The sequence below is a fragment of the Garra rufa genome, chromosome 8, assembly GCF_049309525.1.
Source record: "Garra rufa chromosome 8, GarRuf1.0, whole genome shotgun sequence".
Lineage (NCBI taxonomy): Eukaryota > Metazoa > Chordata > Actinopteri > Cypriniformes > Cyprinidae > Garra > Garra rufa.
Window position 1 is genome coordinate 5,111,366 of NC_133368.1, and position 21,850 is coordinate 5,133,215.

Consider the following 21,850-nt stretch of genomic DNA (forward strand, 5'->3'; position numbering starts at 1 on the left):
ATTAAGAATTCAACAGCCTTTTAAAAATTATTCGTTACTTATTTCCATGAGATTGTGGAAAAATTAAGAACAAAAGAAAATATCCACCTTTTTCCTCGACGCGGAAGTAAGCCTATGGGCGAGACTTCTGGTTCATAAACCGCCGTAGGGAAATAACGAGAAGAATAACAACGTGCAGTAAACGGGAAACCTGTTTTAAACCAGTGTGTTCACTAAGATAATGCGTTAAAATAAAAGGCTAAGACACACCAATTTGCAATATTAAGCAGCAAAACGAGCTGTTTTGTACAGATCAAAAAATAGCTGGACGCGGATGAGACTGGAAGCCACACCCATAAAATGTAAAAATGGCTGCACCCACTCTTACGGGAAGAAAAAGCTGGATATGTTAATGTAATAGCAATTTTAAATAACCACACCACACCAACCTGGAATTGAAATAATTTATTAAGCATTTTGTAAATCCAGTTACAAAAGAAAAAACAAACAATCTTTGATTTTCATCCTCTACACAAACTAGAATATTTTGATGCTAAACTAAAGGCGATGAGATGCACTCTGGCAGTGAACTGACCAGCAGCTCACCAGATTTAATAAAGAAGCGACAATAAACAGAATTGAAATGAGGTTGTGGTACCACATAAATGCGTCTCTGACACCACAGTATCACTGTGTTACATCACTGATGTAGGGAATCTGTACATGACACGCCATCAACTCAACATCACCATCCATACAATAACACTAACACTGAATAAATACCCAGCCCACCCATAATTATTCACTCTCTTTAGGCACACAAAATCATCCTTCAGTTACAAGTATGCAGGCTTTCTTAAAAACCGTTCAATATTCCAAACATCTGTCTCAAAAAAGGTTTATCTTGAAAGAAAGAATTTACAACTGACCTACTGTGTGAAATAGCACAGAGTCATAGCTTTTCTGCAAATGTCCTGTCAGATCTTGTTGAAATAACAACCAAAACACTGTCCTGAAATGTTGAGATATTGCTTATGTTTTTATACTGTACCTGAGCTTACCCCAGAAGAAGCCATTCACACAACACGTCTTTCCATTGTTTTTCTATGCAAACGTGCTAGATGGATATTTGACTGCTGTTTGTCTCACGTTTTTTGTGGCGTCCTGCACGACACTGCATTCTAAAAATGTGCCACTTAAAATGTAAAAAACGTTTAACTTGTGTAACACTGCGTCATGTATGAGGCTGCAAAAGATGCGGCACGTCTAGCATGTTTACATTTAGAAATACATCAAAGAAAAAGCTGTGCAGTGGAATAGCCCCTCATGCACAATACATGAGAGAACGCATGGATGAAAACAAAAAAACAGGCAGAACTTTTCCTCATTCTTTCAACCCGAGAAACACTAACAGATAAACAGTAACAGAAAGCCATCAAAATGACACAAATCTGCACAGACCAGCCCTTGTGCGGAGTAAGGCAAGTGGACAAGTTTTAACATGGCTGTTGAGGCCTTCGATGTGTGCGATCACCTCAGGCTATTAGTCTTTGAAAGCTCTCAACAAAACCTTGTTTTGTGTGTAACATTTAAGACCGTGTTTTGATCTTTCCACTTCAAAGAGTGTTCGAAACTGAAAACGGCCCAAATCAGAAAAGCAGAAAAGAGCTTTGAGGTATTGGCGATGAACGTTTGCTGGATAAAGGAACAAGTGCTAAATTTAGCTGCGATGATTGACAGGACAGCCTGTTGGTATCCCCTTCCACAGTGGAATCTCATTGGTCCAAAATTCTACTCCACATAACTGTATATTAGACATTAACTATGATACGTTGTTAGAGGGGTGGTCGTCTACACACATGCAGATTTTGTCTTATCACTGGTTCCTGTATCATCATTTACTGTTGAGTTAATTTTTCCATCAGTGCGAAGGAAGTCTCTCTCGTCTTGACTGTGATTGGTCAGCACTCATCACCTGATCCAGTTGCTCCCAAAGCTGGCCACTGATCTGACACTGCATCGTTTCTTAACTATCATGTTGATGTAGGCTTTCATTATTTTGGTGATCTCTCCAACCTGAAACCACAGAAAGGCAGTTTATTCACAGTGAACAAAACTGAAGAAAGCAAACCAAGAAACACTTCTGTTCAATAACATGTAGATTATGTATTCCTAAAAGGATAGTTCACCCAAAAATGAAAATTCGGTCATCATTTACTTACCTTCACGTCATTCCAAAACTGATTCTCTTTAGGATTAGTTCGCTTCCAGAATAAAAATTTCCTGATAATTTGTTCACCCCATGTCATCCAAGATGTTCGTGGCTTTCCTTTTTCAGTTGAAAAGAAGGTTTTTGAGGAAAACATTCCAGGATTTTTCTCCATATAGTGGACTTCAATGGGAACAATGGTTTGAATGTCCAAATTGCAGTTTCAGTGCAGCTTCAAAGAGCTCTAAACAATCCCAGCTGTATAAGAGTAAATAAGGCTGTATAAGCTGAAGAAGGATTTTATCTAGTGAAACGATCAGCCATTTTCTAAAAAGAATAAAAATGTATATACTTTTGCACTACAAATGCTTGCCATGCACTAGCTCGAATTGATGTATTATGTAGTCATGTTGGAAAAGTCCCAGTTTTTCCCCTACCCTGCTTTTTTGAAAGCATTTGTGGTTAAAAAGTATATACATTTTTATGTTTTTTAGAAAATGGCAGATTGTTTCACTAGATAAGACCCTTTTTCCTTGGCTAGGATCATGTAGAGCCCTTTGAAGCTGCAATTTGTCTCAATTCCTCAGCATATCTAATAGTTTAAAAGGACTTGATGATGTAATAGAAACTATGGACTCTCTCTTTTCTAGCATTTTAGATATGGTTGCTCCTTTACACTTAAGAAAGATTAAGAAAAACAGTCCAACACTGTGGTATATCGAGCACACTTGCGCTCTAAAGAGAGCAGCCTGGAAAACGGAGCAAAGCTGGAAGAAAAAAAACTAGAGGTATTTCATATTGCATGGAGGGAAAGTACCTTCTCTTACAGAAAAGCCTTAAAACTGCTAGATCTGATTACTTTTCAAAAGTTTTTCAACAAAGTGGCTAAATTAATGAAAAATAAAACATCACAGCCTTTGACGTTTCCCAACAGCATAGCAATAATGATTTATGAACTACTTTACCTCAATACTGTTAGAGATAAAATTGTTGCAACCTGGAATTAAATGGTTTGGTTCCTTCGACACATTATTTTCCTGTTTATTACTGTAAGGCTGCTTTGACACAATATGTATTGTAAAAGAGCTATACAAATAGTGACTTGACTTGACAATTTGTACTTCTGATACCCGCTGATACCCCTGGAATGCCACTATATGGAGAAAAATCCTGGAATGTTTTCCTCAAAAACCTTAATTTCTTTTTAACTAAAGAAAGAAAGACATGAACATGGATGACATGGGGGTGAGCAAATGATCAGGAAGCTCAACCGCAATAGGTCAATGTTTCAATGTGAATAAAGGGCTAAAAGAAATCTCATTTTAAGCTACCGTGTCTTTTCAGAAGCTGCTTGCTTCATACTGGTTATGGTTTCAGTGTCTTTATAAACTTTCCGAAACATCAAAGTTTTGGTGTCATGAGCTTTCAATGGGGAAACAGAAATTTCTTCATTTGTTTCCAAGATTAAGCAAAGTCCTATGGGTTTGGAACAGCATCAGGATGAGTAAATAATGACAGAATATTAGTTTTTGGGTGAACAATCCATTTAAAATGACATTTGATTACCTGAGGTGTCTCAAAGAACATGTCTCTCCCATCCACGGTGATCTTGTATGTGCTGGCGTGAGGAGCTCCAAAGAAAACGATGTGTTCATAGGGGAAAGTCTCCAGAGGTTTGGCCTCTCCTCGCTTATACACAGACACGTTCTCAGCACTCACGCTCAGCCAGAGATCATGAGGGAACCCACCTTCTTTGCACTGCACACAGAAACACAACAAGTGTCAGATTAGCCCATCAAAAAATGATCCAGATACTATCCTAGATTCAAAATTCTCCTTGGTTCTTACCTCTACATCAAACAGCGTGGATCCATACCCAGGCCACTCTTTAATAATGTTCATGTATTTGAGCATGGCTTGGTGTTGGTCCAGTCCATGCAGCCGACTCCATTTCTCCATAATATTGGCCCTGGTGGATGAAGTCTCTTCTTTGATCCACATTTCCAGCATTTGTTCCTCCTGCATGCTGCGCTGCTTCTTCATGGTGCCTGTCTTCAGCCCCCGCCTCAGCGTGCCATCCAGGAAGCTCGTCCTCCTCCTTTCCAGGGTTTGTCCTGAGCCGGCCGCGCCTCCTACTTTGGTGAACTGAAGTATGCGGTTGCGCAAACGGCCAGTGGGGTAGATGCTGTCCAAGCTCCAGTTTACCCGAGACACATCTCCATACAGGTACTGCAGACGTAAAGCAGCCAGGTGCTGGAGGGTGTCCTCATGGGCAGGAAAGTGACCACTTATTAAACTTTCATGAGCCTGGAGAGACGAATGAGATAGAAAATGACCTTTTTAGTGTTTTTCTTGTTAGCATTGTTGCTCATGGCTGCTATAACCACAATTCAAGCATATATCTCTTATTATGATCATTCAGAATCAGATTTTTGATCATGAGAAACACTACAGTGATTTGAACAGAATAAAGGCAAGAATGAAACTGTAAATTACTAACCTGCTCAAACATGAAGACAAACTCCACTCCTTCCTTGGGCATGCTTTCCACATCCAAGAAACAATACAGTTTGAAGTACAGCTTCCATGGACCTTCTTCCTCTACTTCACTTCCTGCCAGCCTGAGAAACAACCACCACAACAAACAATCGTTTCTGAGTTATTTCAGATTGCTTTTAGAGGCTTTGGAGATCATATTAGAGCATTACTGCTTTAATAGCCAAGTGATGACACATGCATTTGGCAGCGTTTTGTAGCAACAGAGTTTAATTTCTGAGAGTGAATAGGTGCAGCTTTGGGGTGTAATTTTACCTCTCAAACTTGGCCAGCACATCGGCCACAATAACCCTGCTCTCCACGGCCCGGTCGATCGAGTTGTTATGCTCAAACAAAGCAAACATGTTCCTGCTGTCCTCCATAGCCAAGCCTCGGATCAGTTTCTCTACCACCTACACACGGAAAAAGAAACAAAACACTTCTCCATCAGCGTGTATTACACAATGCATTCCTGATTAAGAGGAACATAACATTTTATGGGTACAAAAGTGCAATTCTGAATAATCTAATATCTGATTATTTCCTTAAAACACTGGGTTCTTGTATTATTATGCGTTTATGCTATTTTTATACTATTTGTGACCCTGGACGACAAAGACAGTCTTAAATAGCAAGGATTTATTTGTAGCAATAGACAAAAATTCATTGTATTGGTCAAAATATCTATTTTTCTTTTCTTTTATCCCAAAAAACATTAGGATATTAAGTAAAGATCATGTTCTGTGAAGATATTTTGTAAATTTCCTACCGTAAATATATCAAAACTTAATTTTTGATTAGTATTATGCATTGCAAACTTGGTGATTATCTCAGTATATATATATTTTTTTTTTTTTGCACCCTTAGATTTCAGATTTTCAAATAGTTGTATCTCGGCCAAATATTGTCCTATCCTAACAAACCATACATCAATTATTCCTCTTTCAGATAATGTATAAATCTCAATTTCAGAAAATTGACCCTTACGACTGGTTTTGTGGCCCAGGGTTACAATTATAGTCTGTTAGCATCCCTCACCTCTCCTGCAGTAGTGTGAGAGTTTATTGAAATCTTGCAGGAGCCTCCTCCATGGCAGTAAACAGTGGTTGTCATCTCCCGTCTGTGCAAAAGGGCGATGATTTCCTCTTGCGAAGGCACAAACTCCCGTGCTTTTGTCTTTTTCAGCGACTCACCAATGAACACAGCATACATCTCTATTTCTGTCCCAGGGAACAGCTCCTTTATCCTAAAAAGTAATTGAAAAAATATTAATATTGATGGCACCTTTTTAAAAAACTAGACATGTTTCCTTGAATCTAATTAAAATGTATGTTTTTGTAAAATTACTAAATATAAAATTTACATAAAATTAAATTAGTTAAACAGAAATATAAAATTGGCAAACAAAACCAAATACTACAACTTAAACTAAAATTAAAAACTGAAAATATAAATATATAAAGTTCATTCAAAATATTAATAAGTACCATAATAGTATATGAATAATACTAAAATAGCACTGTTCAGAAAAAGATCAAGACTTTAGGTAAAAAATTGAAATTAAGTTAATAACTTCAATTATTAAACAGATGAATCAAATACAATGCTATAAACCCATTGCCCTTTAGAAAGTCATTGAAGGGACAATTCACCCAAAAATGAAAAATTCTGTCATTAATTACTCGCCTTCATGTTGTTCCAAATCCTGTAAGACCTTTGTTCATCTTCTGAACATAAATTAAGGTATTTTCAAGATTTTTCGTAGACAGCAACGCAACTGACAAATGTCCAAGGCCAAGAAAGTTAGCAAGGAAATTGGTATTATATGATTGGTAATTGGTATTATAAAATATAACTATTTTAACTATGTCCTTACTACATTTCTTTGCCATACAATTTATCAAGATATCAAAAATACCTTAATTTGTGTTCTGAAGATGAACAAAGGTCTTGTGAGTTTGGAACAACATGAGGGTGAGAAATTAATTTTTCATTTTTGGGTGAACTATCCCTTTAAACTAACTCATGCAGATTGGATGAGTTCAAATTTTTAACAAATAATTAATCTTTCAAAATCACCAACACAACACAAAGCCAGGATGTGCTGTCATTGTTTTACTTTTCAGAGGATGCAATGAATTTGGTTATTTTGGCTGATGTACAAAGGCTTGGGCCAGGATGTTTTTTCCCAGCACTTTTTCTATTTTCTTCTCAGAGTGCACGACAATCCTTCATATTTATGTTATAAACCACTATATTGTATACAAAAGTGATAATCTATGATTTCAATTTCAAGAAATAGCTACAACACCTTTTCAGGTGGAATCGGAGGTATCTGAGGATGCCGCGGCTGGGCAGGAAGGTGCAGCTCATGCAAGTAAGCAGATGCCAGTGTGCGCGGTTGGCAGGGCTGTTGGGCTGAGGCACATGATTGGTTTGTTTGATCAGCTGACAATAGACTTCATCTCTGAGCGGCCGCAGATCTTGACATGTCTGCAAGATGCCTTGAATGATGGGCATTGGGTCTGACACTGCTTCCATCTCCTGTAAGGAGTTGAAGATCTTCACTGCCTCATCTTGCAGACTGGTGTAGCCTTTCTCCTTTTGCACTGCAAGAAGTAGGACAGGAAAAAGAGGCAGATGGAAAAAGGGACACAGACAACAAAAGATTAAATCCATCATCCTACCAATCCAAATGGTGAATCTGTGCGTCACTGAGCAAATAAATCATCAGTGAGCAATCCGACAATGAGGCCAAAAAAATGGGATCTGTCAAAAGATTTTTAATGTCTCTTCTGCTCAACAAGCCTGCATTTATTTGATCCAAAGTACAGAAAAAAGTCCCATTTTGAAATATTTTTACTATTTAAAATAACTAGTTGAATATATTTTCAAATGTAATTTATTCTTGTGATCAAAGATACATTTTAAACATTATTACTCTAGTTACTCCAAATTCTACTCAGCTGTTTTCAACATAATAATAATAATAATAATAATAATACATGATTTTTAAGCATCAAATCAGAATATTATTGACTTGAGTATTGATGCTAAAAAATCAGCCTTGAAATCACAGGAATAAATTACATTTGAAAATATATTCATATAGAAAACAGTTATTTTAAATAGTAAAAATATTCAAAATTGTACTTACAAATCCTGTAAGACCTTTGTTCATCTTCTGAACATAAATTAAGGTATTTTCAATATTTTTCATAGACAGCAACGCAACTGACAAATGTCCAAGGCCCAGAAAGTTAGCAAGGAAATTGGTATTATATAATTGGTAATTGGTATTATAAAATATAACTATTTTAACTATGTCCTTACTACATTTCTTTGCCATACAATTTATCATTTGCTGTCCTTTTGGATAAATGGATGCTTGGTGAGCAGAAGGGACTGCTTTAAAAAATATTTAAAAACTTTTGACTGGTAGTGTAGCTCAAACAGTAATAGTTTTAACAATAACAGAACTGATTGTCTACAACCCAGGACATTTAATAAATAAAAACAGTCTTTTTTCCCCAGAAAACACAGGAATAGATCAGTGTAAAGGAGAGACTCACAGCTGACATTGACCTCTCCATATGGTAGAGGCAGCAGGGGCGAATGCAGTGGGTGCTGCGTGTATCTCAGGATGGGGTTCCTCCAATACATCTGCTCCACAGCCTCCACATTAAGACTGCTCTCCTGCACAACCATGAAAATAACAATGACATTAGGTTTTTTAAACTGATATAACAATGTACATCCACAGATTGCTAGAGATGGAAACACAGCACACAGGGTTTTTGAGCCCTCATACCAGTTAAAGATACTCAATTACGTAATTTAAGTTTTGGAGCAAAAAACACCTAAGCTCGAAAGGTGGCCCTCAACTAGCTAGTAGTCCAGCTAACCAGATATCATGTAAAACTAGTTATCAGAATCTGGTTTTATCTGGATTTTCTTGCAAAATATAGGTGCACTCAGTGCTTTTGTCCACTCATTAAATTATGGGTTTACCACTTGGATTGAACTGGTTTACATTCATATAACTGAAATAAAGCTGTTTTATTTTACATGGAGGCAACCATGTTGAGGTCACATGACAGATTTAATGACTTTTATACAGAGCCACCTGCCACTGATTATTGTTCTTAAGATATAAATTAATCATGGTAAAATGCATATGCTACTCTTACAATGGCACTGGTAACTAAAAATGTATTTTAAACATCTACGCCACTAGATGTCATTATGGCTTCCAGGAGAACACAAACCATTCCAAATGACTCAAATCTGTTGCATAGATGTAGATCAGAAGCACACAGAAATAATCAAACGCATACAGAAATGAGAAATAACAGTCAGAGTGAACAGCACACAGAGCACTCATCCGTGTACCTCACTTAACACTACAGTTTTTGACCCTGAGGGACTGTCGGGGTTCGAGAGGTATCGGCTTCCACAACTGAAACATGATTGTTAATACGATGAAAAACCTTCATCTACATGGAATTGTGAATTCAGTTAGATATTTGAGGGTGAATTTACCTTGATATCTCGGATGAGTTGCTGGGTAGGTGTTTCTATTGGAACCTTGCTGTCAATGGCCACCTGGATGGCTGAAGCCCATCTCATGGCTTCGTTCAGTAGTTTGGTGTAGAGACGGTAAGAATGCTTTCTCCCATGGACTATTATGTTCCAGTAACCTGTGGTGAACCAGAGACATTGGAAACGGTCCAAAGAACATTTGAAGAAATCACACTTGTTCTGCATAGAAAATTTGTGAACTCACCTGTCTCCTTGTAGACTTTCTCATCAGGCTGAACAACTGAGCAAAGGCTGTTGAGCACCAGTGTTCCCAGCTTAGAGGCGCTGCGTTCGGATGATTTATAATAATCCAGTGAGTTGTTGGTCAGAACAAACCAGCGTTTCTTTAATTTGAGAGACGTGCTCTTCCCACTGGACTTCATCTCTTTATGCAGCCAACCTGAGAGAAACATTGAGGAATAAAGAAATTATAGTAACTTCAGAGAGTATAAGAAGACTTTGCATACAGTATGTGTATTTAAAATTCAAAGAATGATTAAATAGTTGTAGATTAGTTGATCCCTTAAAAAAAAAGGGAAAGTCTGATGCTAACAGGGTATACGTTAATATTATTAGGTATTATAATAATACGACAACTGAAATCTATAGATTTCTACAGATACTCTGCCATTCAAAAGTTTGGGATCAGTAAAATTTTTAGTTTTAAATACAGCAAAAAACAGTAAAATTGTGAAATATTATTGCAATATAAAACAGTTTTCTAACTGTTAATTTTAATATACTTCAAAATATAATTTATTTCTGTGATGCAAAGCTGAATTTTCAGCATCATTACTCCAGTCTTCAGTGTCAAATGATCCTTCAGAAATCATTCTAATATGCAGATTTATTATCAATGTTGGCAACAGTTGTGCTGCTTAATATTTTGTAAGCTGTAATATTTTTTTCAGGATTCTTTGATTAAAAATAGGTTAAAAAGGTGTTAATTAAAAGTAGAAGTCTTTTCTAATAATATAAGTCTTTACTATTACTTTTTATCAATTTCACACATCCTTTCTGAATAAAAGTATTAATTTCCTTGATTTTTTTGAACTGACCTCAAACTTTTGAACAGTACTGTATATAGTTACAAAATATTTCTATTTCAAATAAATGCTGTTCTTTTTGTTCTTTTTACTTTTTTATTCATCTAAGAATCCTGAAAAAAGTATCACAGGTTCCAAAAAGAATATAAGGCAGCACAACTGTTTACAACATTCATAATAAATTATAATATTAGAATGATTTCTGAAGGATCATGTGACACTGAAGACTGGAGTAATGATGCTGAAAATTCAGCTTTTTCATCACAGAAATAAAATACATTTTAAATTATATTAAAATAGAAAGCAGTTATTTTAAATTGTAATAATATTTCACAATATTACATTTTGTTCCTGTATTTTTGATCAAATAAATGCAGCCGTGATGAGCAGAAGAGACGTTACAAATCCTACTGATCGCAAACTTTTGAACAGCAGTGTATGAACAGACAAAATGCAATTTCCATTTAAATATTCATATTAGCTAATATAAAGAGGCACAGCAAAAGTTATCATCAGTGATTGTTTGATTAAAGAATCTTTTCATAAATGTGCAAAAACATTTTTGGAAGCTACATTTATTTAATCAAAAATACAGTGATAATGTGAAATATTATTACAATTTAAAGTAACTGCTTTTTGTTTTAATGTATATAAAATGCTTTCATAAATATAAAATTCAAACAAACAGGATTAGAAATCTTTTGTAACATTATAAATGTCTTTACTAACACCTTTGATCAATGTAATGCATTCTGGCTGAAAAGTATTGAATGAAAAAAAGTACTGATCCCAAACTTTTAAACTTTTTACATAAAGTACACAAAGGGCACCTATTTTTATACAATGATTCATCATGACCTCAATTATGTAGCAAGTACAGTGCTGGTAAACCTCTGTATCCTGTACAGACTAGTCTGACTCACCTCTTACTATGAACTCCTGGCCGTCTATTCTCGACTCTCCTTTAGGCTTCTGCAGAAGGCCGATCCAGTGGTGCATTTCCTCTGGCGTGTCAGTGTTGCAATGGATCACGCGATTAGCAGTGATTATAACAAATGAGTTTGGCCTAAGGAAAAGACATCTCATGAGTACAGCACTGTACAAACGTGATATTTTGATGTATTTTCATAATTTGATATCATGCATTACCTATCTGGGTTGTCAGACGCACATACAGAATCAATAAGCCCAACATCCAGTGTTCCCTGAGGATGAAACATCACATAAAAATAAAACGTAAATGCCACTTTTACAAAACCCAAAGGTGATTTCAGATGTGTGCCAGTTTGAACAAGAGTTAGATTAGTGTGAACACTCACAACTGCATTCTTTGGGTTGGCCTGTTCATGCTGCATCTGCAAAAGCTGTTCTGGAGTTGCACTGTGGACACGGCTCAGCACGTTGAACCAGCCGCTGCAACACAAACATCACAGATTTTAGTCAACCATATGAAACGAGTTATAGTACACCACAAGGGGGCGCAACAAATGAATATGAGTGTTACACAAACACAATAAAGTCTGGAATAAAATATATATAAATTTAAAATGTACCTAGCATCCTCAGGAGATTCCGCATAGATCTGGTAAGTCCTGTCATCGGTCACAATATTCAGTGCATTCTCTTTCTCATGGTTGTCCACAATCTCCCTATGGGAAACATTGCAGTCAAAGAACATTAACTTGTAAACTTGTAAACATGAGGCAAACAGCCAGTTGCAGCAGCTATTCGTTGTCATTTACAGCGAACCAAACATCTGGGCATCTGGGAGGTCTTACTTGGCAGCTCGGATGTCAATGGTTCCCTTCAGTTTCTCCTCACTGTCGTTTTCGAAATACATGAGTTTAGAGTCTCGAAGGACGAACCAGCGCATCTTCCAGTTCCTGCGGGACAAAGTGGACATCCCTCCACCTTTCTTGTACAGCCAGCCTGACTTGAGAGAGTCCTGCTTTGCCCTGAACCACATGAAGGTCTCGTCTTTTAAAACACACCAGCGCCTACGCCACGGGATCATCAGCCCACCTTAGAAGAAAAATACAATACAATACAGTGAAATAATCTTTTATGTCAGTTTATCAATTAATATGTTCAGTTTGAACAATATCATCCAGTGAGACAGGAATAAAACTTAACAATAAGGACGTAAATGATAGGAAACGCTTACTTTTCATATACAGGTAGCTGTGGAAATAAGGAGGCCCACTTCCATTTAGCAAATGCACTCTACCATTAGACACCTCCTCGTCTGTATCCACATATCCATCATTCTCATCATTGCTATCAATAAACTGTAGAAAAAAAAAAAGAGCGTGAATGTCAATAAAAGGCTTTTAAATGGACAAATACTGTTAAATGCTATTATTTTTTTAAACTTTCTATTCATCAACGAATCCTAAAAAATGTATAATGGGTTCTACAACGATATTATGTTTTTAGAAGAAACTTTTCTTGTTCACCAAATCAACATATTAGACTGATTTCTGATGGATCATGTGACACTGAAGACTGAAGTAATGATGCTGAACATTCATGCAGCCTTGGTGAGCATAAGAGACTTCTTTTCAAACATAAAACAGAAATCATACTGACAGCAATCTTTTGAATGCCAGTGTGTGTTTTTACTAAAACAGCTCTTCTTTACACTGTAACCGTACACCCTGGAGCGCTTTGTGTTTGCTGCGGTAGGACATCTGCATTTCACTGTCTAATCCTACTAGTTAATACAAACAAAAAGAGCATGACATCAGTAAATGTCCTCCCATTGTTAACTGTCATGTCAGGTTTCACATTACACCCAAACATAACCCGAATCAGGTTTCTGAGTTCAAATATTCTCCAAGAGTCAACAATCAAGCTGTTGCAGGACTGTGTTTGGAGCAGGTGTGACAAGCATTGGCCAATCGCCGCACGTTCTGGGAATACCCCGAGGGAGAAAGACTCAATATATATCAAATCATATTCACCTGATCCCCGCTCATGCAGCTTTAGCAAATAAAACATGAGTAGCTACAAGAAATCCAAAGCAATAAAGCATTTCATTAAGGTATTATAGCAAGTTTAAAGGTCTTAAAAGAATTAGGACGAAGTGCTGAGTGTTTTTGTTTTGCCTTAGGCAATACCGGATCTCACTACCCTGACATTGAACTGTATAAATGTGATGAAATGCACATTCTTTACTTGGCAAATGCCTTATGAGGTGTTCGCACTTCGCGCATTTTTAATGAAAGGTGATGTGAGTGACAGTGACCGTTGGAGATGCCACAAAGATTAGCAGACCTTGACTTTATGCAAATCTTTAGTGACTACAAATGGACATACAGACAGTGAAACTCACATTATCTACCAGCTGATACAGAAATTGTGTGGAAACACATAAGCAACAATGGATCAATATTTTAGAGCTGCAACTTCTCCACGAGGGTTGTGATGTGCTGACTGTCAACTGTCATTTAAAGGGATAGTTCAACCAAAAATGAAAATTCTGTCATTAATTAATCACCCTCATCTCTTTCTAAACCCGCCAGACCTTTGTTCATTTTCAGAACACAAATTAAGATATTTTTTGATGAAATCCGAGAGCATGGATTATTTTAACAATGTTCTTCCTACCTTTCTGGGCCTTAAACGTGTCAGTTGCATTGCTGTCTATGGAGGATCAGAAAGCTCTCGGATTTCATCAAAAATATGGGAAGAACAAAGGTCTTAAAGGTTTGAAACGGCATCAGGGTGGGTAATTAATAACAGGATTTAAATTTTTGGGAGAAATATACCTTTAAAGCACTGCCGCAAAGGTAATCCAAGCAGTAGTTTTGCAACGAAGTAGACAGACTCAACATCAAATTCAAGAAAATTTTACCTCCTGTGAGGAACAATTCAGTTGTTACACTAAATACGTACAGCGTATATACTTACAGAGGAAAACTGTAAAAATGCTACAGTAAAAACCTGTTGGTAGCAACCTCACCTCATGATGAAAACGTACCTGTGGAAACTTTCTCGCAAGATGCGAAATACGTATTACCATGTGTGTTTTGTGACATATTTGATGTGAAATGTGCACTGAGTGGCGCTAAAAGAGTGTTTGTTTTTTTCCCCGGAACAGATGACCGTAAATATGGCACACTGTATGTAACGTTGTTTTGAAATGAAATGTGCTCCGTGACGTTTTAAAATAACGTAATATCTGCAGTACACCTAAACCTACCCGATAGTATGAACAAGAAAAAAGTCAGTGATATGCAGTGATATGTACTTACTGGTACGTATTTTGTGTGTTGCGAAAAAAGTTCCCACGTATATGTTTTCCTCATGACATTAGGTAGGTTAATTGAGTAACTGTAAGTTACCTTGCAATATATGGTGTAAAACTGTAAATAGTTTAGCATTATTATATAATAATTTTACTGAAAATACCATATTCTTTCTGGTGAGAAACAGTAAAAGGACATTTCTATTAGTCGATATGAGAATTGAGCACTGTGTTATATATCATGAAATATAATGTTATTACATTCAGATGTTTTGTTACAAAACTAAACTGTTGTTTAGTTAATGTTTGTTGCATTATTTTAGTGTCATGTGTTACCCTGGTGGTGTTTTGTATGTGTGTGTTGTCTATTGTATATAAAATATTCAATGCCATCCCATTATACCTGAAACACTGCCACCATATTTTTTACACTTATAGCAACCAAGGCTGCCATTTTTGGCCATCAATTAAAAGCATATATTTCCAGTGTAGGTTTTCATTTTACGGAGGAAAAAATTGATGTGAGGTAAAAATTATTGCATGCAACCCTTAGCATTGTCTTGCATTCACCTGAAACTTTGCATTCGTTCACAAAAGCCATGAAATCTAGTTCTGAAATATAGCGAAATACAGTCGCTCTCAGTGTGAATGCCCTGTCAAAGTGTGAAAAGAGTAAACTCACGGAGTCTGAACTTCCTCTAAAGGAGTCTGTGCTGTTGTAGGTACAGGAAGATCTATGTAGCACCTCCTCGTCAGTGAGGTGTCCGTCATTAGTACTTCCTGCGTCCCCACAACTCCCCAGCGCCTCCTCAAACTCCTCTTGGTCATAGTCCGACTCGGTGTCTGGCAGAATACTGAAGCTGGTTTCCTCCACTGGCAGTACAATTTCTGTTATAGTCTTCCTGGTGTTTGTATACACCAATCCATAATCTCCTGTGGAGGACGGCAGTACAGATGGAGGAGAGGGCGGAGCTGTAGGTGGAGGTGGGGGAATGTCTGAGAGTCTGTTATGTTTGATAGAGGAATTGGATTTCGGTCGCTCCATCCGTGCAGGTGAGGACGTGGCCAACAGACCTTCAGCAAAGGCAGGCGGTGGAGGTGGAAGACTGGAGAGAATCTCCTTGTCCATGGGCATGGCAGTTGGGAGAGGGAAGTCGCGAAGGGGGATACACTCCTCGTCCGCGTGGAAGCCTTCGTCTACTTCCTCCTCAGCCAAAGGTGCAGTGGTCTCTGATGGGTCGTGAAGGTTCTCCTCACTGGAGAGTGACTGCTCCAATCCTCCAAAGTCCAGCATCTCCAAAAACTCAGTAGCCACACGTGAAGCCTCTTTCTCCAGGCGGTAGATCTCGGCGTCCCTCTTCTGCTGCAGCTCGTCCCGGGAGCTGTCGTTCAGCAAGGACACCCCTTCGTCTCTCTGTCTCTGCAGCCGTTCAATCTCTCGCTCCAGCCGCAGGATCTCCTCCATCTGACGACTCTCCTCTTCAGATGAGTATTGGCACAGGCTGTGGGAAACGTCTTTCTGGAATATAGGGAAGGGATAGTGAGGATGAACGTCAGTAATATAAAGTTCATTCTGTCAATTCAGAACTTTCAACATATTCCATTGGAATTCTTTTTGGTATTATGTGGACATCATGGAACATGAATATGGTGATCATTCAAATATATGACCCCTGTGTTGTCCAAGATATTAATGTCTTTCATTCTTCAGTCGAAAAGAAATTAAGGTTTTTGAGGAAAACATTTCAGGATTTTTTCTCCATATAGTGGACTTCAATGGGGATCAATGGGTTGAAGCTTTTGAATTGCGGTTATGACCTCACACATTACATAGGCAAGTTGGAAAGGTAACGCACGGTGTAGGCGAAAGTACCAACCCAGTGTTTACCAAGTGAACGTGCAAAGAAAGTCAAATGCCCTTTACAAAAAAGGTAAAAAAAAAAAACGATATCAGATGATTTTGAAGTTGGAGGAGAAAATGAGATTATGTAATGCGTGAAGTCATAGACGTGCATCGCAGAGCTAGTGCAAGATGAGCATTTGTGGTTGAAAAGTATATAAATTTGTATTTATTTTAGAAAATGGCCAATCATTTCGTTTGATAAGACACTTATTCCTAGGCTGGGATTGTGTACAGCCTTTTGAAGCTGCATTGAAACTGCAATTTGGCCCTTTAACCCGTCGACCCCCACCGAAGTCCACTATATGGAGAAAAATCCTGGAATGTTTTCTTTAAAAACCTTCATTTCTTTTCGACTGAAGAAAGAAAGACATGAACAGCTTGGATGACATGGGGTAAATTATCAGGAAATTTTAATTTAGGAGTGAAATAATTCTTTAAAGACACATACGTTCATTCACGATAAATAATAAAAATATTTTAAAAATAGAATTAAAAAAATAAAAATATTTTTTATGAATTCTTGATTTAATCCATATATTATTAATTCATAAGAATCATTAAGATGAGCTTAAATGTAATCATTTCTAAAAAGATCACATTATCTGATATTTTCAGAGGGTTATTGTCATATTTTAGTTTTTTTTTTTTAATGTGTTTTATTTTTTGCATGTTTCAACATGTTGGTCACACCATATAATGTTATTTGGTGCAAACAATTTTAGAATAATATAAGTTATTAGCCTATAACAAGAAAAGGTAAAATATAAAATAATATAAATACTACCAAGCAGTGAAGCAATTTTGTTAAACTACTCTTACAAGCTTTTTAAGAGGCTTTTCAACCCATATAGCCCAGTACCACGGCATTACCCTTGTACTATGACTATTATACTATGACTTTTTGTAAGCAAAGACAGAGAATTAGGACAATACAAGCATATATCCTCTCCAGATTTGAAATCTCTCTCACAGAAATATAAAATCAAATGTCCAATAGAAGTAATACCTTGTGGTTGTGATGATTTCTCTCCACTAGACTCCTAATATGAAGCAAAACAGAGAGAGAATCCTTTTAGACAGGGATTAAGCACAGTCCGGCAGCCAACAGATTTTGGATGACCTAAATTAAAACTCAAACATTTGGCCAGATTGTGTTTTACCTGCTGTGCCCTGCCTCTCTATCCTCCAATATCTGTTTGCTCTTCAGCTCTTCCTGCCTCCTGTTCAACTCTTCCTCTTCCTGCTGTATCCGTAAAGCCTCTTGTTCCTCTTCTTTCCTTCTCTGTTCCTCTTCTTGAAGCCTCTGTCTCTCCTCCTCCCTCTTTCTTTCTTCCTCTAGTCTTAGTCTCTCTTCCTCAAGTCTTCTTAACTCCTCTTGTCGTCTCCTCTCTTCTTCCTCTCGTCTAATTCTCTCCTCCTCTTCTCTCCTCTGTTTTTCCTCCAAGAGCTGCTGGTAGAGTTGTCGAGCGATCCGTCCGCGGATGTGTTTCTGGAGGACAACAGCAGCCGAGCGGAAACGAAGAAAAGCTTGTCTCCAGAAGTGAGCGCGGTAGTTCTTTTGGATAGTGATGGTGCTGCTCCGGACTTTTTTATAGCTTTTTCTGTGAGGATGAGAGTTGCAACATTAGAGAGCAAGCCCTTGAGGCTTTTAAGGGATATTACAGTAATTATGAATATATTAGAGCAATTACTCAAAATAATAAACAACTCTGTTATTAACACATTGACATTAACATTAACAGTAACTCATTTTAAAAACAATCAGCGTGACAAATGTGATCCTGGACCACAAAACCAGTATTAAGTAGCAGAAGTATATTTGTAGTAATAGCCAAAAATCATTAGGATATTAAGTAAAGATCATGTTCCATGAAGATGTTTTGTAGATTTCCTACCATAAATATATCAAAACTTGTTTTTTGATTAGTAATATGCATTGCTAAGGACAATGATTTTCTCAATATTTAGATTTTTTTGCTTCCAGATTTTCAAATAGTTTCATCTCGGCCTATCCTAACACACCAAACATCAATGGAAAGCTTATTTATTCAGTCTTTATATGATGTATAAATCTCAATTTCGAAAAATTGACCCTTATGACTGGTTTTGTGGTCCAGAGTCACAAATATGAAATAGGGTCATTAATATAAAACACTCTTGCTAGTTGGTGTCTGTGATAATAAAAGAAATTCGATCTGTGTTAGCAGCTGTGCTACAGTTCCCATACATTTAGACCAGGACACCTAAATTACAAAATCTCACATCTAACCTCTAATGCTGGACTGAGAGTCTGTATGTTTGTGTATTTGCTGATGTTACCCTTTATACAAAATGAAAGCACTTCATCAGTCTTAATCAAATCCATAAACAACATCAGTACACAGGTGCAAATGAATACTAAACACCCAGGAACCAACATAGTGGGGTTTTGTTTTGATGTTTGTCATTTTTGTGATCATTTTTGAAAACATCTTCAACTGGTTTGCTAGTCTTAGCTAGTTTAAGTCATTCTCCAAGCCTTTCCCAGATGGTCTTTAGTTGGTCATCCAGATGTTCTTACAGTTGACAAGTTCCTAAAACCTCAAAAACCAGTACAACTAAAACAAAACCAGCACATTTTAAGCAATTTTCTAATAGCGGGTTAGCTTTTAGCTTTGTCTGAAACACAAAGTTGCATGTAAACAAACATAAAACCTCTGTTTTATAAAAATACAGCACGTAAACGAATTCAGCTTGTGTGTGTAGTGCCTCTTGAAAGCCTCTTGATGACTCTTGATTTGTTTCCCTGCACTTTCATAATGAATCTAATCCACTTTGCATTGCTCTCAATTCACTGATTCACGTAGCCCTGGCAAATCACTCTGTGATGCAAACTTCCATCTCAATCACATATTCGATTATGGCAACTCAATAAAAAGTAACTAAAGTCACACTGACAGTCTTTGGTAGCTCACCCGATCCCATTCAACAGAGCGTGTTTATACACAAACACACACAAAGCTCCACTAACCTTGCCACATAACTTAGTATGTGGGCCCGGATCACCATACCAGCCGCTGTGCGCACCTCTTCTCTTTCCTTCTCCAGCCTCTGCTCCAAAGCTTCCTTTAGGAACACCTGCAAGGCACCAAAGAAGAAAGACAAGGAGACAGAGAGGGGAGAGGGTAGGTTAAAGTAAACTGATGGGTAACTCTCTCCAGACGTTGTGAAGAGCACGTCTCCAGTGTGCTCTGCAGGCTACAGGCTATAGGGAGCTGAGCTGTGGAGCTCTGCCATTGTGCTGAAACCACAGCGCTCTGATTTCCTGTTAAGTGCTGCTGCTCGGGCTATTCCAGACAGACTGACGTGCACGGACAGAGAGAGAGAGAGAGAGAGAGAGAGAGAGAGAAAGAGAGAGAGGAGGGGGAAGAATGGCTCTCGGCCAAAGAGCAGGCCACACCCTCACTCTTTCTCTGTCTCAGAGACAGGAGACATGAAGGCTTAACCCTTTACTCACTGACACTGACTCAGAGAAGAGAAACCTCAGGGGAACTGTATCCATATATCTATACATGTAAAAGAACGTTTATACCAAACAGTATTGGACATATAAAGTTGCATTTAAAAGTTTTACACATTAAAGAGGTAGTTCACCCAAAAATTGAAATTCTGTCATTATTTACTCACCCTCATGTTGTACCAAACCTGTATGAGTTTCTTTCTTCTGCTAAACACAAAGGAAGATGGTTTGAATAATGTGGGTAACCAAACAGGAAATGCTTTTACCCACATTTTTCAAAACAGCTTCTTTTGTGCTCAATACAGAAAAACTCATGCAGGTTTGTAAATAACATGAGGGTAAGTAAATAATGACAGAATTGTAATTTTTGGGTGAACTATCCCTTTAGGAAAGCTGTAACTTATGAGAATAGATGAAGACTGTACTAAAACATAGTTTTAATTCACCCTTCTCAGTGTATTTTGCTATGTTGAAATGGCATGCTGCTTCTATAGACATGTTAGTAGCATTGTGAATCAGGTTAAGCTAAAAGTAAAAACTAGACAATGAAACACTTTTAATTATTGTTATCAACAAAGACAATATAAGTACTTAGTACCTGTACAGCAGAAGAAGCTGAGATAGTGTGAAGAAGACAGAAAGACCAACAAAGACCTAAACAAAAGCCCTAAACATTGGTACGGCACACAAAATGAAAAGTCTGAATGACCTGAGTAGTGATGCCCTTGTTGCTTCTTTTTGTTGAACAGATAAGAGAAATAACTGCAGAGACGCTTCTAAAATTCACTATTACAGTACAGTGTTTAACACCATTGTTATCAGTACTTAAAGGGACCGTTTAACCAAATTAATTATTCACCCTCATGTGGTTCCAAACCCAGCAGCACCACATGCACGTCATGGTAATTATAAATGCATGTTGACTGATATGGAAGAGAAGAAATTGTAATAAAGCCATTATATTTGCTTCAGTGTGCACAAAAAGTATTCTCATAGCTTCATAACTTTAAAGGTTGTATCAGCGATTTCTAGCCTGAAACATAAAGTGTCAAATTCAGCTGACCTTTCATCACGATCCGCTCGCTGCCTGCCCCATAAATTGTCTGTGAAAAAAACGCGTCTCTCTGGTCAGCCTAGGGTCCGAGATATGCCAAAAAAACAATCGGCACTACCAACCTTTCCACAGATAAACAAACAGTGTTCCAACCAATCAGCGTCAGGGGTTTGGTGTTGTGGACTTTCGCTCCGCCTCCCTCACATCCCTGCACCAGTAGGAAAGTCCACAACACCAAACCCCTGACGCTGATTGGTTGGAACACTGTTTGTTTATCTGTGGAAAGGTTGGTAGTGCCGATTGTTTTTTTGGCATATCTCGGACCCTAGGCTGACCAGAGAGACGCGTTTTTTTCACAGACAATTTATGGGGCAGGCAGCGAGCGGATCGTGAAGAAAGGTCAGCTGAAATTGACACTTTATGTTTTAGGCTAGAAATCGCTGATACAACCTTTAAGGTTGAAGCACTGATGTCACATGGACTTACTATCTTTCTGGGCCTAAACCCTAAAAAGGGCAAAACTATAAAGAGACATCGAAAAATTTATTTACTGCTATTTTCCTTCTTATTGGGACTCAAATAATACAATTTCATGACTCTTATTTTTATAAGATTTTTAATATTTGTATCCCCCACGATACGTCGCCCCTTTGGGGGTATACATTTACTGAAAACAGAACACTTGTTTATAAAAAAAAGTTTAAAAAAGTATAAAAAAAAAGTTAGAGACGTTTAAAGGAGTAGTTCACTTTCAGAACAAAAATTTACAGATAATGTACTCACCCCCTTGTCATC

General features: G+C 37.5%; 1 protein-coding gene across 1 annotated transcript in view; it reads right to left on the bottom strand.

Moving 5' to 3' along the window:
• Positions 1-429: 429 nt before the first annotated feature.
• Positions 430-21,850, bottom strand: part of myo10l3 (myosin X, like 3) — a 72,638-nt gene continuing 51,217 nt past the window's right edge. Inside the window, exons 21-40 of the mRNA XM_073845934.1 lie at positions 19,513-19,619; positions 17,663-18,103; positions 17,509-17,542; positions 15,282-16,118; positions 12,515-12,638; positions 12,129-12,372; positions 11,904-11,999; positions 11,670-11,763; positions 11,500-11,555; positions 11,274-11,416; positions 9,510-9,704; positions 9,266-9,423; positions 8,296-8,419; positions 7,035-7,332; positions 5,762-5,969; positions 5,000-5,136; positions 4,689-4,809; positions 4,037-4,495; positions 3,755-3,946; positions 430-2,055 (exon numbers count right to left, since the gene is read on the bottom strand). Of these exons, the coding sequence (XP_073702035.1) occupies positions 1,951-2,055; positions 3,755-3,946; positions 4,037-4,495; positions 4,689-4,809; positions 5,000-5,136; positions 5,762-5,969; positions 7,035-7,332; positions 8,296-8,419; positions 9,266-9,423; positions 9,510-9,704; positions 11,274-11,416; positions 11,500-11,555; positions 11,670-11,763; positions 11,904-11,999; positions 12,129-12,372; positions 12,515-12,638; positions 15,282-16,118; positions 17,509-17,542; positions 17,663-18,103; positions 19,513-19,619 (4,173 nt within the window). The 3' untranslated portion in view covers positions 430-1,950. The remainder of the gene's footprint in view (positions 2,056-3,754; positions 3,947-4,036; positions 4,496-4,688; positions 4,810-4,999; positions 5,137-5,761; positions 5,970-7,034; positions 7,333-8,295; positions 8,420-9,265; positions 9,424-9,509; positions 9,705-11,273; positions 11,417-11,499; positions 11,556-11,669; positions 11,764-11,903; positions 12,000-12,128; positions 12,373-12,514; positions 12,639-15,281; positions 16,119-17,508; positions 17,543-17,662; positions 18,104-19,512; positions 19,620-21,850) is intronic.